The sequence below is a fragment of the Pongo abelii genome, chromosome 4 (genome assembly GCF_028885655.2).
Source record: "Pongo abelii isolate AG06213 chromosome 4, NHGRI_mPonAbe1-v2.0_pri, whole genome shotgun sequence".
In the NCBI taxonomy this organism is placed as follows: domain Eukaryota; kingdom Metazoa; phylum Chordata; class Mammalia; order Primates; family Hominidae; genus Pongo; species Pongo abelii.
In genome coordinates, this window is record NC_071989.2 from 119,550,243 (window position 1) to 119,565,278 (window position 15,036).

Consider the following 15,036-nt stretch of genomic DNA (forward strand, 5'->3'; position numbering starts at 1 on the left):
TGATGTTCCTTAATTCAGCTAGATCCCATGTTAGTTTATCACTGCTTAAAACTTCAGAACTGGAAGAATCCTTGAGCTCCATAAATGTATACTTACTAGCAAAACCCACATCTGTTGTGTCGTCGGCAGAGACTAAGTGCTGAGGAGTTGGGGAATTGGATGTAAGGGGTACTGCAGGGTAATGGCAAGGCTTTGAGTGTGATTCTGACCTTCAGAAAGTTTCCTAATAATTCAGTTAGGATTGTTATCAATATCTTCAAATGTGAAGATTAACAATGGTGTATATAAATTTTTGGTGCACGTTGACTTTCAATAAATTCTTTGTATTTTTGTGAGGAAGATAGTAATGAGGAGGGAGAGGAGAAAAATGATTGGAAAATAAAAAGAAAATACCTAATTGTCAAAAATGTTGTAAGGATTAGGGCTCATTTACATAAAATTATTAGTAGTCCTGTTCAACGGATAATAGCCATGACTACTATCAGATTTTTATTTACGACCATGCCTTCTTTCTCTTAACCATCCTACCTTCCTCCATGTCCTCTCAGATTTTGAGCCTAAAAGGCCTCATGTCTCTGCCCACTACAAATCTAGCCCAAACACACATTCTTTTGCAGAAAGGAAGTGAAGAGAGAACCAGATAGTATTTATTCCTCATTTGACTTGCCGCCTGATTTCCTTAGCCTATGTTCACGTTTTCTTAGGTAATTAGAGTTAGAAAAGACCTGAGACCTACAATCATTCAGAGCTCCTTATTTTACACATGAGCAGGCCGAGGTGCAGAGAGATTGACCACCTTGGAGACATCATGCTGTAGTGGCCACAAGATGCTCTCTGACATACACAGACCTGAGTTTAAATACAGGCTTCATCAATTCCAAATTGTCTGACCTGAGGCAAGCCACTAAATCTTTCTGAGCTTCCCTGCTTCCCTCATTTATGAATTGGCACTAGTAGTTCCAAATGATAAGGCTACTAAAAGATTACATGAGTTTTTAAAAAGTTATATATGCATCTAAGAAGCAATTACAAAGGAATTAAAGTGGAAATAAGATTCTGTAAGTAAAGGGCCTGAGGGGGTGTCCACCGGCAGTTTATATATTTGTCTATATCTAGGGTCACAAAAGTAGCGAGTGACATGACCAGGGCTTGAACACACTTCCTGACTCCTAGTAGTCTCTACCTCATATCAGGTCACCCCTACTAAGCCCAGGACTGTGGATTATTTTATTTGCTGACCTTCCTGGGAATTTATTGAGTGCCCATCCTCACAGGAAGGAGTAAACCTCCAAGAATTGGCTGCCATTGATTGGATTCCATTCTTTAAGTAAATCATGCCCTCAAGCCACTGACTTCTTGGATTATAAAATGATTTTTAAACTCTGGGCTTAGTCCTTCAGGTACCCTTGAGGGGTTAGAAAGAACTATAAACCCCAAGATAGAAACATAAGGTAGTATTCCGTAAGTGCTGGGATGCTCTCCCTTTTGTTTGCCATTTAATCCCCACAGAAAGAATGATGATGCATGCATGATTCCATTCTGTTGCCATAGAGATGTACTTTAAGTTCTGAATTCTAGGTGATTGTGAAGCGCAGCCCAGAATTATTTTGCTGGTTCTGCCTTCAAAGAACTTCCCGTCCACAGGCAAGTGAGGAGCTGTTTCTTGACTTCTGTTGGAAAGCCGTCTGCCACTTTGGGGGTCTCAGGTGGTACATGGCTCTGTCTTCTCATACTCCCTCAGCTACTGCTACCTGTAGCTGTTCCTACCTACAGTGGCCCCTGAGGACTTAAACAATTTTTTCTGACATATATTTAGTGGTACTGCTGGGAAATGGAATAAGATCTGGAAGTTTGTAAGCTGAGGGCAAGCCCAGGTCATCCTAAAAACCTCGCTAAGTTTATGGTTCTTTATTATTTCAGGTCAGAAAATTAATTGTTTTGGATCCAAAGAAACGGCTGACTACCTTTCAAGCTCTCCAGCATCCGTGGGTCACAGGTAAAGCAGCCAATTTTGTACACATGGATACCGCTCAAAAGAAGCTCCAAGAATTCAATGCCCGGCGTAAGCTTAAGGTAAGATAGCATATATTTTGTTTTGCTTTGTTTTGTTTTGTTTACAAAAAATTTATTTCATCTTGATCTATCAATAATAGTTCTACTGTTCTTCATCTAATACTATTATCTATTTCTTAAGGCACCAGGGAAAATCCTGCTTTGAAACTCCAATAAGGCTGACACAAAGCTACTCAAGTTTTCTATACTCTCATAAGGAATACATGATTAATAAAGGGAAATTTGTTATAAGTTGATTATTTACATACCAAATATATTATTGCTGCTTCTCATCTAATTAAAGTGTACTTCTTAAACAGCATTGTTCAGGAAAAACTGATATTTATTCAGAAAGTTGTTTTCTTTCAGAATATGTAAAACTTGGGCAATAATTTTTGAAACTATATTTACTAATATAGATAAATAATTACTTGACAAAAATTTAAAAATTTAAGTGATATAATAAATTACTTAACTAAATATATCATTTTATATAGTACCTATCAAATAGAGATTAGGAGCTTTTCTGTTACATAACTGTGTTTAGGACTAGCTATGTAAGTAGAGGATCTCAGAGAGCAGCTGGGGGTCAGAATTAGGGTCCTATGCAGCCATTGCTTACAGTCTGATACAGACTAAATAAATCTGAAAGGTTCCATGGTCAAATTAATTATAAATACTCCAAATTAATAGTATTGACTTCACCTAGGATTTCTCCAGCTAGTTTGATCACGGAACTCTTATATCCCCATGATGACATCCATATGGTAAAAACTACTAACATCCACAGAACTGGTGTTCCGTAAAACAAATACACTGGGAAACACAGATTAAAATTTTCAAAAATTGGTTAGCCACAGGTAAACACATGTATTCAGGCTTTCAGTTGTCCAGATGATTAAATACACTAATTTGTATTTAATTTGAAATAAAAGAGGTTTTACTGTTCATTCTCCAAATTTTCTTTTGGCAAACCATCTAGGAATAAGGTACTTTGAAAACTTTAACACTAACCTTTAGCAGAATCCCTAAAAGCAAAGCTGGGGTTGAGCTCTGATTTGGGGTGTTAAAGCAGAGGTAACACTTGACACTCTTCTGTTTCCAATCAGGCAGCGGTGAAGGCTGTGGTGGCCTCTTCCCGCCTGGGAAGTGCCAGCAGCAGCCATGGCAGCATCCAGGAGAGCCACAAGGCTAGCCGAGACCCTTCTCCAATTCAAGACAGCAACGAGGACATGAAAGCTATTCCAGAAGGAGAGAAAATTCAAGGCGATGGGGCCCAAACCGCAGTTAAGGGGGCACAGGCTGAGCTGATGAAGGTGCAAGCCTTAGAGAAAGTTAAAGGTGCAGATATAAATGCTGAAGAGGCCCCCAAAATGGTGCCCAAGGTAGTGGAGGATGGGATAAAGGTGGCTGACCTGGAACTAGAGGAGGGCCTAGCAGAGGAGAAGCTGAAGACTGTGGAGGAAGCAGCAGCTCCCAGAGAAGGGCAAGGAAGCTCTGTTGTGGGCTTTGAAGTTCCACAGCAAGATGTGATCCTGCCAGAGTACTAAACCAGCTTCCTTCAGATCTGGAAGCCAAACACCGGCATTTTATGTACTTTGTCCTTCAACAAGAAAGGTGTGGAAGCATGATATGTACTATAGTGATTCTGTTTTTGAGGTGCAAAAAAAATACATATATACCAGTTGGTAATTCTAACTTCAATGCATGTGACTGCTTTATGAAAATAATAGTGTCTTCTATGGCATGTAATGGATACCTAATACCGATGAGTTAAATTTTGCAAGTTAACACAACACTTAAAAGCATACATTTTCAGCAACCAGTGGCACATATTTGAAGTGAATAAGTAGCAAATTGTTTTTGCTTTGAAAACCTAGCCATCCTACATCCTTTGGATTTCTTCACAAGGCAGTAATTCCTTTGAGCTACTGCTTAGCTAATGCTAGGTAGTGCTAAAAAGACATGTTCCCATAACTTTTACAACATTTTACTTTTTATCATTGATGTGTTCAAACTGTTTACAAAGAGATGCTTGTAGATGATAGTTGTACATATGTGCAAAAAAAATTCCCCTTGGAATGGTAAGAAATTGAAGTATCCTTAAAGGCCATGAAGCCATATGTCCCTAAAGCCTGTGTGGAGAATGCTTTATTTTATTCTTATTTATATACACTATATTAATAATAACCAAAATGTTCTAAGATTCTGCCATTTTACAACCCTGGAGGAAGTAATTTACAAACTCATGCTGAGTTCCATTCTTTCCTTCACCTGCTCTCCAATAAGATGACTTTCTGATAGACAAAGCTTAGGGTGTAATAAACAGGGAAGAAAAGAAGGTAAGACTGTACTTAAACTGATGAAGATAAGATTGATTCCTTTTCATTTTCCAGATAAAATTGTATTTACTCATGAATTTATACAACTTTACAGATAAGAACATTTTAATGGATAAACTCTATAATTACCAAGTTGCAAATATTTAGAAAAATCTATTTCACAGGTTAGTGCCAAAATGTCTTCATAGAGTAGGAATAATATTCCATTATAAGATTATTCATCATTGACTTTAATAGAGTAAGAAAACATTATTCTTTACCAAAGCTCTTTTTTTATCCAATTGATGGTTATCTACACATATCACTTATAAACTAAAGTTATTTATGAAAAGCTAGTATGTCTTTTTCTCGTATTTGGAATGAAAGTACCCACATTTTACAATGTAGTGTTGAGAATGTGCCGGCCAATAAATTTAGCACAATGCAATTTATTTACCTTAAAAAACAAACAAAAACAAAAATAAAGAAAAATACTGATTTCAAATCAGTCTCTTAAAAAGCTGGAACATTAGACCTAATATTTTATTATGATTTTTCCCAGAATAAATTTAATTTCTCTTTGACTTTCATAGAAACACTTTCCCCTTATAGAAATCGCACTAAATATCTCCAATTTATTTCTAGTTTGAGTTGAAATGAATATTTTATCAGATTAATTATGTGTCATATTTTTGGTGGGTTTTCTCAATTTTAAAAAAGAATTCATTTTAAAAAATAATTATTTTCAGAGACCAAATAAAGACAATAAAAATGACTATCACATAAAAATCCTCATTAAAAAAGAGATCTTAAATTATGTTGGCTCTCCCTCAAAATTATTAAATTAGAAAACGAAATTAAAGCTCCAGTTTGTAGAGGCTGTTGGACCTCAGTAGACATTCTTCTTTTCAATCACAAATCTCCCTCTACTACTATTCTCATGGGAAGAAAACAAGGTAGGACTTCTTATCTTTCATAGTTTAAGAATCTGACAGGTCACTGATATGGAGCCCCTGAAGAAGCACATCATCTGGGCTCAGAAGATTATTTTTTGTTTTGTTTCATTTGTACTATCTAGTAGAGAGCACTTTTCTTATTCCCTCTTTCCTTCCTTCCTCATTTAATTATTCCCTCTCAGAATTCCCATGTTGTCCATTATAAGGGGCTTGCTATTTTTAACCTTTAAGAATGTCTTCTTTGTTAAGCATTAAGATTTCCATTTAAGAGGATCAATTTCCTGTTGTACTTTTTACCATGAAACTGAACACACACACACACACACACACACACACACACAGACACGCGTATATGTGTTGGAAGAGCAAAGAGAGGGAAGGGGGTCTTGTTAGAAAGTGGCACTTGGCAATTAGCTGAAAGATCAGAACAGTCATTCCTCCCTGCCCACCCCGGTATTGTTCCAAGGGCAGTTGTTACATTATTTCAACACTAGGATAGGGCTCACTGCATTGTTTGGCCCTGAGAACTATAGAAACAACGTTGCAAATACCATGGCCAATGTATATTTTAGAATTTACTCATTTAAATGAGTGCATAATACCATTCCTTCACGTGAGTACTCAAGAGTTGATAATTCCCTCTATCTTTTTAAACCTATAAACTACATTTTTAAAAAATTAATGGGAGTTTTAAATTTTGACTCATGTTAAAGATTAGATTCTGATAATGACTATATAGTGACTAATTTCATTGTTTCAGTAGGAAACAAACTTTCAAAAATGTTGGTCATTTCGGTCAAATTATTCAGAGATTTCATATACATACATCCTAAGTTAGGATAATTATGTTAACATTTTTGAAAGAACAGCCAATGTTTATATTGCTTGTTAAAATGGAATGTATTGTCTATCTCAAAGATTACTGAGCTAAATAATAGTAGACAAATAGAGATTTAATTTAACAAAATACTTCATAACATCACTCCTAATTGGCAATATAGTCACAAAGCAAAATAATTCAAATTTCAGCAAACAATAAATTACATTTTACATTTTAGAGCTAACACTTATCACATTACATTGTGGGTTTTTATTTTGAGATAAGTTCAGCTACATAGCATAAACTAGGTTTTGTTTTTTTTTTTATAACCATGAAGGACAGTCTTGAATTATTTCCCCCATTAACAAAGTCTAATTGGAATCCAGTATTTTTTCTCAAACTGTAATTTCACTTGTCCCAGGACACATAAATAGGTAAAAATTAGAATAATATGGTTGTAGAACTTAATTGTCCAGAACAAGTGCATTATATAAATATAATGCAAGCACATGTCATTTAAGATTTTCTATTAGTCACATTTTAAGAAAAATAGATGAAAGTATAGTATTTTTAATCCAAGTCATCCAAATTATCCTATCAATATATAGTCAATATTAAAATTTAATGAGATATTTTGAATTCTTTATTTTTATACTGTTTTCAAAATCAGGAGTGTATGTTAGGCCTTTGGTACATCAAGTGCTCAATAGTCACATGTGGCTAGTGGCTACCATATTAGACAGCACTAGTCTAGAGTACTTTTTATTTTAAGCAAAGTGACACTTGAAGTTCTATGCTTAGATTTAAGTGGCCTCAGTTTTCGCATTGAGGAGCTGGGTGGGAGGCCACAAAGAAAGTGTTTCAGAAATGTTACACACTGAGTAAAAGCTTATTGACCACTCCTGCCCATTCATTTACTTCAGAGAAATGATTCCTAACATGACCTCAAACAACGGGCATTACTAAATTATCTACTGACCAATCCCTCTGATTCCTGATGGGCCCTGGAGTCTTGACTACAGCCTAGAGTCTCCTGAGTACTGCCATGATGCCAATAGCATTCTTGCTTACCAAAATCTACTCTCAGCCAACCATGTGTCTTCATTCAGGAAGAACTGCACATAGAATCTGATTTTGAGGCCTGGATTAAGCTGCATGCCATCCTTGTATCACAGGCAATATGTCTTTCTGGAAATCTAATGAACCATACCAAATCTGCATGATGAAGATTGTGTAATGATGGTGATATCATGCCAGTTATCCTCAAAGTGGGAATATGACTAATGACTATTAGCTGGCATTTTTTAGATTTCCTTAGAAGGGTTTAATCAACACTGCCATTACACATGGATTTAACAAAAGACCTTTGAAAATTTTTTACATACTGATTTTAGAATAATCCTCAAGGTTCTATAGTCATTTTTAGTGGAAGACTTAAAAAGAAAGGAACAATTTTTACTGTGACTTCAATTTCATAGTATTTTAAACATATTTTGTAATTCAGAATGTTTAGCAATCGCTATGTCCTGTTTCACATGCATGGTAACTGATGGTGGGTTGCCTACAGGCTGAAGATTTGGAGAGAGCCATTTTGTTTCATAAATCAGTTTTTATTGCACAGAAGCAGCTGGTTGTATTGCAAGTTGGAAGAAGAAAAGTAAATGCCAGAAAAGGCAAAGGATAAACTTAGTAAGCCATTTATTTTGTTTTAGAATTGTTTTTGCAAAGCAAATTTTTTTTAAAATAAAAAGGTCAACAAAGTGAATCAGCACTAGCATTTTCTTGATGGTTGACTCAATGTATAATTAACAAATATACATAGCAGAGTCAATTAATCATAGTGCCATTATGTCACTTATTTGTCATTGCAAAGTATTCAGTCATGTTGTCTAGATTTACTTTAGATGGTGCAAAATTTCCAGATAGTAACCTATGTAAAAGGATTTGTAATTTCCTTGTAATTCCTGCCTATTAGTCCATATTCTAATTTCCTTATGTTCATCACTGATATGTTCCTGATCAGGGTCATTGCTAGTAGTTGAGCATTTACTGGTTGAACACTGTTTAATGGTTAGATGTTATGTGTGTCTGCATATGTTCCTGATCAGAGTCATTGCTAGTAGTTGAGCATTTACTGGTTGAACACTGTTTAATGGTTAGATGTTATGTGTGTCTGCATATGTTCCTCATCAGGGTCATTGCTAGTAGTTGAGCATTTACTGGTTGAACACTGTTTAATGGTTAGATGTTATGTGTGTCTGCATATGTTCCTGATCAGGGTCATTGCTAGTAGTTGAGCATTTACTGGTTGAACACTGTTTAATGGTTAGATGTTATGTGTGTCTGCATATGTTCCTGATCAGGGTCATTGCTAGTAGTTGAGCATTTACTGGTTGAACATTGTTTAATGGTTAGATGTTATGTATGTCTGCATTTAAAAAATTATGTACATGTTATTTCACTATTGGTATTACAATATTCATAACCACATGATAAACAGAAATGTACCCAATAATTTCCTATAAAATTTTTCAAAGTCCTTTTATTCCCTTGACACACTCAGGGTGAATTTTTGTCTCCTTGGCAAATAAGAAAAAAAAGGAGAGAGACCACTGGAGAGATATCAGCCAACCATCCACAGTAACCAAGTTCAGTATTTCCTCTTTCTATATTTTGACCAATATATTAAGAGCAAGTTTTGTCATTATTACTCCTTGTGGCTATTACCTGAGATCAGATAATATAATCTCAGCTCATAAAGCTTGGCCATTTCTTTTTTTTTTTTTTTTTTTTTTTTTTTACAAATGAAAGTTATTAGCTTGGCCATTTCTATACTTATCTTGGAGAGCAATAACAAGCTTGATTAATTTATGTTTGGTTATTTAAAATTCCAACTTTCATAAATGCTCTGTGATGTACTCAAGACGATTGGGTTGTGTGATATTGACTTCCTTCAAGAACTCTGTCTGTTCCCTGTCGTCTGGCTCAGAGGTCCACCAGGGCAAAATAGAAGCCTTGCCGAGAAAGTGAACTGTCTTACTCCTTCGAAAGAATCAGATGTTGCTCTAGAGAAGACTCCAGGCATCTACCTGGTTGAGCTCAAGTGAGCCAAGTGGGAGAAAACCTCTTCTCATCCTCTGATTGAAAGTGATACAATTTGAATATTGGTATATTGTCATTGGTCAGTAATGGAAAAATGAGATTCCACCAATGGGTTACTCTTTTCGTGTCTTGGTTTGCTATGCCTTATCCCAGATCAGTGTTTTGTTCCATCCCTATGGCCATCTCTAAAGCCCTGACAGGAGCATCCCAGACTGGAGAAATGCAGGGTATCTGTGGCCCAGAATTTCGTTTGATACTCTAAACAGCAATGCGAAGACTGCAAAATCACACTATTCTAAACAGTTGTTTTCAGCTCATTTTGAAGATTGACCAGGAAAACATATAGATATAGAATATATACATTTAATCTTTGCTTGTGATTCATTGTGTCAAAAATGACATTTAATTTTCACTCTGATTAATCTTTATTTTCCATTTAAAAGATTATTTCAGGCTACTTAAATACAAGACTTACATTCTAATTTTTGAAAGCTGTTGTTTTCCCTGAGCTCTCTCTCAACTCTGACAGTTTGTGAATGATAAAAATTTACTAGGTTTGTCCTTTCCATGATAGATGTAGAGCAGTTCATCTGTTTTGTAAAGGTACAGTTAAGTATAACTATAGGCTGGGCATGATGGCTCATGCCTGTAATCCCAATACTTTGGGAGGCCGAGGTTGGCAGATGACCTGAGGTCAGGAGTTTGAGACCAGCCTGGCCAATGTGGTGAAACTCCTAATACAAAAATTAGCCGGGCGTGGTGGCACGCACCTGTAATCTCAGCTACTCAGGAGGCTGAGGCAAGAGAATCTCTTGAACCCAGGAGGCAGAGGTTGCAGTGAGCCAAGATCACGCCACTGCACTCCAGCCTTGGCAACAAGAGTGAAACTCCGTCAAAAAAAAATATATATGACTATAAATTGAAAACTATCATCTCATACTGCTTCCTTTTAACCTGACCTATTTTATATGCCTACAATACAGTTAATATGCAGCAGCGTAGAGAAAAAATGGCATATTCATAATTTGTAATTTTGTTTTTCTGTTTACGGCACCCTTAAGTCTCAGTAATATTTTAAAAGTCCTCTATAAGCCAAAAGAACGTTGTAACATGTCCATTGATTAAGGAGTTAGGCCTAAACATTGTAATAGTAGTCCATTCCATGTCCAACAGATGTTGCTGTGTTTCCTTCAACATTTTTAAATGTCTTATGAGTTTAGTGAGTGGATACAGCCGAGTTGGGGTTGAGGCGATTTCTTATGCCCAATGAACTAAAGGTATCAGTAAAAGAGAATATTAGTAAACAAATTAGTTATTTATGCTCTTACTTGAATGTCAGTCATTCATTTTATCTCTCGTCTTTGAGATACACACATTAAAACTTACGTGCGTATTTTTTTAAAGAGTAATTTCCACGTAATTCCCCAAGAACTGAACTCAAATCTCCAAAAAAGTTTTCAGAACTCAAGCAACCTATGATTCACAGAGCAAATCTACCAAAGCCCCATTTTTATTGGAACACAGGCATGCTCACTTATGTACATATTGTTTGTGGCTGCTTTTATGTTGCCAAGGCGGAGTTGAGTACTTTCAACAGAGACCATATGGACTGCAAAGCCTAAAATGTTTATCTGGCTCCTTACAGTAAAACAATGACCCTGGGTTTTCATGGCACCCCAATGCCTTTTTGGTGACCTGCAGGAATTCAGATTCCTATATTCCAGTTGTTTTTTTTTTTTTTTTTTTTTTTTTTTATCCTTAGCTTAAGGTTCTTATTCCCATTTGCTTCTGAGGAAGTTAGGAAAATTTTGTTTTATGTTGCAGATGCTCTCACAACAATAATTGTGCTGGAGATACAACTTAGTGAAATTTTCCTACAGAACTAAAAACTCAAAATTGCATCACTCCTGAAGAAAAGAAATTTAGAGTATGAATTGGGTTGGTTGAGAGTAGAATTAAAAAGATTTCTAGCACTTTGAGCATGTTTTAGAAATTTGATCCTTACATTTAAAATTATGTAAATGACATCTTTCACTGGCATTTGCTCACATTTAAGTCAATCTACAGCTGTTACTTACTAAGCTAAGAAATGAGAAGATCCCTTTGGTTCTGAATCTCTCATAATATTCTGAAGTAATTTATATCAATTGAATTTTCATTAATCATTTTAGGAAATATTATGTTTTATTTTGTGGCATTATATGACAATGACTTTCTCATCAATAGCTCAGGGAATACGCAAACAGCCAGCTCTTTTATGTAAGAAAGCCATTTTCTAATCCCCACGCTTTCCTGAGTGTTACATATTTCATTTCTTTGAAAAGAGAGGGCCTTGAGTAAATGCTTTCCTTTGCCTTCCTTACGTATTTAGAAATCCAAGAAGGGCCCTTGTCTTAGTCTATTTCTGTCACAGAGAAATTGTTCATTCCAAAATATCCACCTTAAGGGAAGCTAGTGATGGAGATATGGAGAAAAACATAGGTATTCACGACCTTTGTGTTTCCGTTTGACTTTCAACATCTGTAACCAAAAGGTCACAAATGAAATATTTAGTAGAAAATGCAATATCAACTTATTAGGAGTACCTAAAATTATAACTCTAAATAATATACAGCAATATTATTGCTCTATTATTACAGCAATCAATAATATAGCCACTAGGATACACCCGCTGTAGAACTCAGAACAAAAGATATCAATCATCTGTCAGTCCGCATCGTTGTGTGTAGCAGAGACTTTACTGGAATGAGAGAGGGGAAAGATAACAAAATGTAGATTAAGATTCTACATTCTCCCCTGCTCATCTTCTTGATTGCTTAGTTTGAAGACAATCATTGATGGACAAATACTTTAGAAATGAATAAAGTCAATAGCTAATGTTTCTCCCAGAAACTAAACAACATAGTTTAGGGGATATTAGGCCTACATCCTAATCACACTTTAAGGAAGTGATTTTCTAATTTTGAAGCTTCCCAGGAGCAGCCCACTCCAGGAACCATTTTCCCAGTAAACTTTCACTGAGAAACTATTATATGCCATGGAGGAGTCAAAGATGAATTAAATCCAGTGCTATCCTCCAGGAGTGAGCTTTGTAGTTGGAGAGAAAAGCCAACCTTACAGATACAACCTGTACATATATAACCTATGCTGCATTTAGGCAGATGATAAGCCCTAGGAATGGAAAGAGGGAAAAGCTCCCTTTTGCCAGGAATGGTGAAGGAAAGCTTTATGGGAACACAGGCTCTATGTGAAAGATGGGTGAATCTTTGCAGGTAGGGAAGAAGTAGCGGGTATGTCTGGCTGAGAACCGGCCTGATCATAGAGTGGAAAAGTGAAAGGCAGAGGTGAAGGAAGAATACTAAATGTGAAAGGCTGAAATACACAGGGAAGTGTTGCCAGTGTACAGCAGAATCTCATCTTGTGCACAATTGAGTTAGACTTCCTTGCTCCTTCCTTATTCTGGGTAGGTACATGTGCAGCCTTTCCTCAGAGCATCTAGCCTGACATACTTGGCTCATCTGCTGTGCTTCTAAGCCAAATAAAAATCATCAAACACATCGAAGATATTTTTGGGAGTCACCAGGTTAAAGCAAAGCCTCAGTCACTGAAAGCAAAAACTGAATTGGCCAGGTCTCCACTGACACAACAGAGTAAATGACAGTATGACAGATAATTTCAAGTTTTGCAAGACTCCAATTTCTGAAAAATGTCTCGTGACTCCAAAAAATCACGTACTTGCTAAAATGTTGCCAGTGGAGGACCGAATCAAGGTTATTGCTGACATCATTTTTTCAACCTTTTCAGTTATTTGACCTGAATAGGCAATCCCCCAGGATTTCTGATTGAATTCTACCTGAAAGTTTAGATTTCAAAAGACAACCTGTAGGAAGCTAAGTCTCAGACAACAAAATTTAAAAGCATCAGAACTTGTTTCTCCAAACATCAACCTGCTCCTGTCAAGTCCTTTTTCATCTCTCCCTTTTGTCCCTTTACATACTCTTTTGTAAGCTCCTTTTGATATCATTTATTGCAGGCAGTATTTTTACATCCATCTTCAAGAAACTTGGGAGACATTTAGACATTTAGTATGTGTACTTTTAGTTGTCTTGCCTCTTTATTTCAGATAATGCCTGTGATTAGTGAATGGCGGCATTATTCCTGAAGACAAATAAAATGAAAGAAGATAGGGACCAAGACTGACTGGCATTTGAATGATGGAAGAGAAGCTAAGAAGTAGAATTACTGTGAGGTTACAGAAATCATAAGTTAGCAGACATTGAGAAAGGAAAACTTCCTACTTGGGCTTTTCAGGCTTATGTGACATTATCTGGATGTGTTTTCTAGTCTTTCCTAAAGGAGAAATTTTTATTCCTGGGTTGCTGAAAGCTTTCTGGACTAAAAGGATATAAGCAGCTCGATAGCAGCATAGAGGATTAGATTAATGGAACAGCACTGCATACAGGAAACCTAAATCTCCAATAGTTTAGGCTGCAAGTCATTAGCCAAACACAAGAGCATGTAAGATTTGGAGGACAAAGTGTAAATATTTTAAGTTTACACAACCAAGATTATAGGCTACCTTCCCAACTTCTAATTTGAAGAGCACTGAAAACGGAGCTGTGAACACTTCATTTTTAAAACCTGACAATATGGTGCTATTGACTACTTAATAAATACAAAGATATATTACAATATTTTTAGGTAACTGTATTAAGTCTGGCCTGGGCATAAATGTACATACAGAAAATGTTTGTAGAGAATTCATCAAAATCATGCCCATTTGCTGTTGTAGAGCTACAGTATTCTTCAATGGTGGTGACTGACCAGTGAGTTTCTACTTCCTACAGATGGGACACAACAGTCATGGGCTGTCTCAGCTGCCCAAAGCCTGAGGCAGACCACATGAAAGCTGTGGCTTCTTCTTGGATTCAGGTTGGATAACCCAATTCAGTGATTAAATATATACATTCTGGGGGCGGTTTGGGGGTGTTTTCTAGGAAATTGAAGAGTACGTGACATTATAAAAAATGGATGTTGGAAGACTAATTGTAGAAATTTGACCTGAAGGCCAGTGTTACTTGGTGTAAGTTCACTCAGACATGTCAGAACATGCCCAAAGAAGCCTATATCTTGCTGCTGGGAAATGTAAAGCAGTTTGCATGTAGAATATGATAATAAATCATTTAAGAACCCACCAAAACTTTGCATTCTGTGATTTCGAATGTTACCACAATTCAAGAGAGACACCATGGACATTTTTCTTATACCTGAAATGTGCAGTTGAATCACTCGAGTGTTTTCCCATTCTCTCAGATAAAATTATACTTTGAGTTTCATAGCCTTTTTTTTAAACACTGAGTGCTCACATATTTTCTGTTGAGTAAAATTATAAAATCACTAGAGTTAAAAGAGGATATTAGTAATCATTTAATCCAATAAGCTCACTTTATTAAAGAGCTATTATGCCCAAGAGAGGTAATGGCTTACCTAAAGTCACAGTGGCTGAAGAAGGAATAGACCAGGGTTGCCCAGCTCCTAGTCCAGTGCTCTCACTACCATTCAGGCTGCTATAATAAAATACCATAAACTGGGTGGCTTATCACAATTTATTTCTGACATTTCTGGCACAAGTCCAAGAACAGTCCTGCAGGTCTGGTATCTATGAGTGCCTGCTTCCTCACAGAGGATGCCTTCTTGCTGTGTCCTCATACGGCAGAAGGACCGAAGCATCTCACTTGGGCCTCTTCTATAAAGGTACTAATCACATTCATTAGGGTTACCTAAT

At 36.4% G+C, this 15,036-nt stretch overlaps 1 protein-coding gene across 3 annotated transcripts in view; it reads left to right on the forward strand.

The window, feature by feature from the left end:
• CAMK4 (calcium/calmodulin dependent protein kinase IV) overlaps nt 1–3,750 on the forward strand; it is a 256,607-nt gene extending 252,857 nt beyond the window's left edge. For all 3 annotated transcript variants that reach the window (XM_009240947.3, XM_054555812.1, XM_054555813.2), the window contains 2 exons: nt 1,921–2,073; nt 3,162–3,750. In XM_009240947.3, the coding sequence (XP_009239222.1) occupies nt 1,921–2,073; nt 3,162–3,602 (594 nt within the window). In that variant the 3' untranslated portion in view covers nt 3,603–3,750. The remainder of the gene's footprint in view (nt 1–1,920; nt 2,074–3,161) is intronic.
• Nucleotides 3,751–15,036: the final 11,286 nt, after the last annotated feature.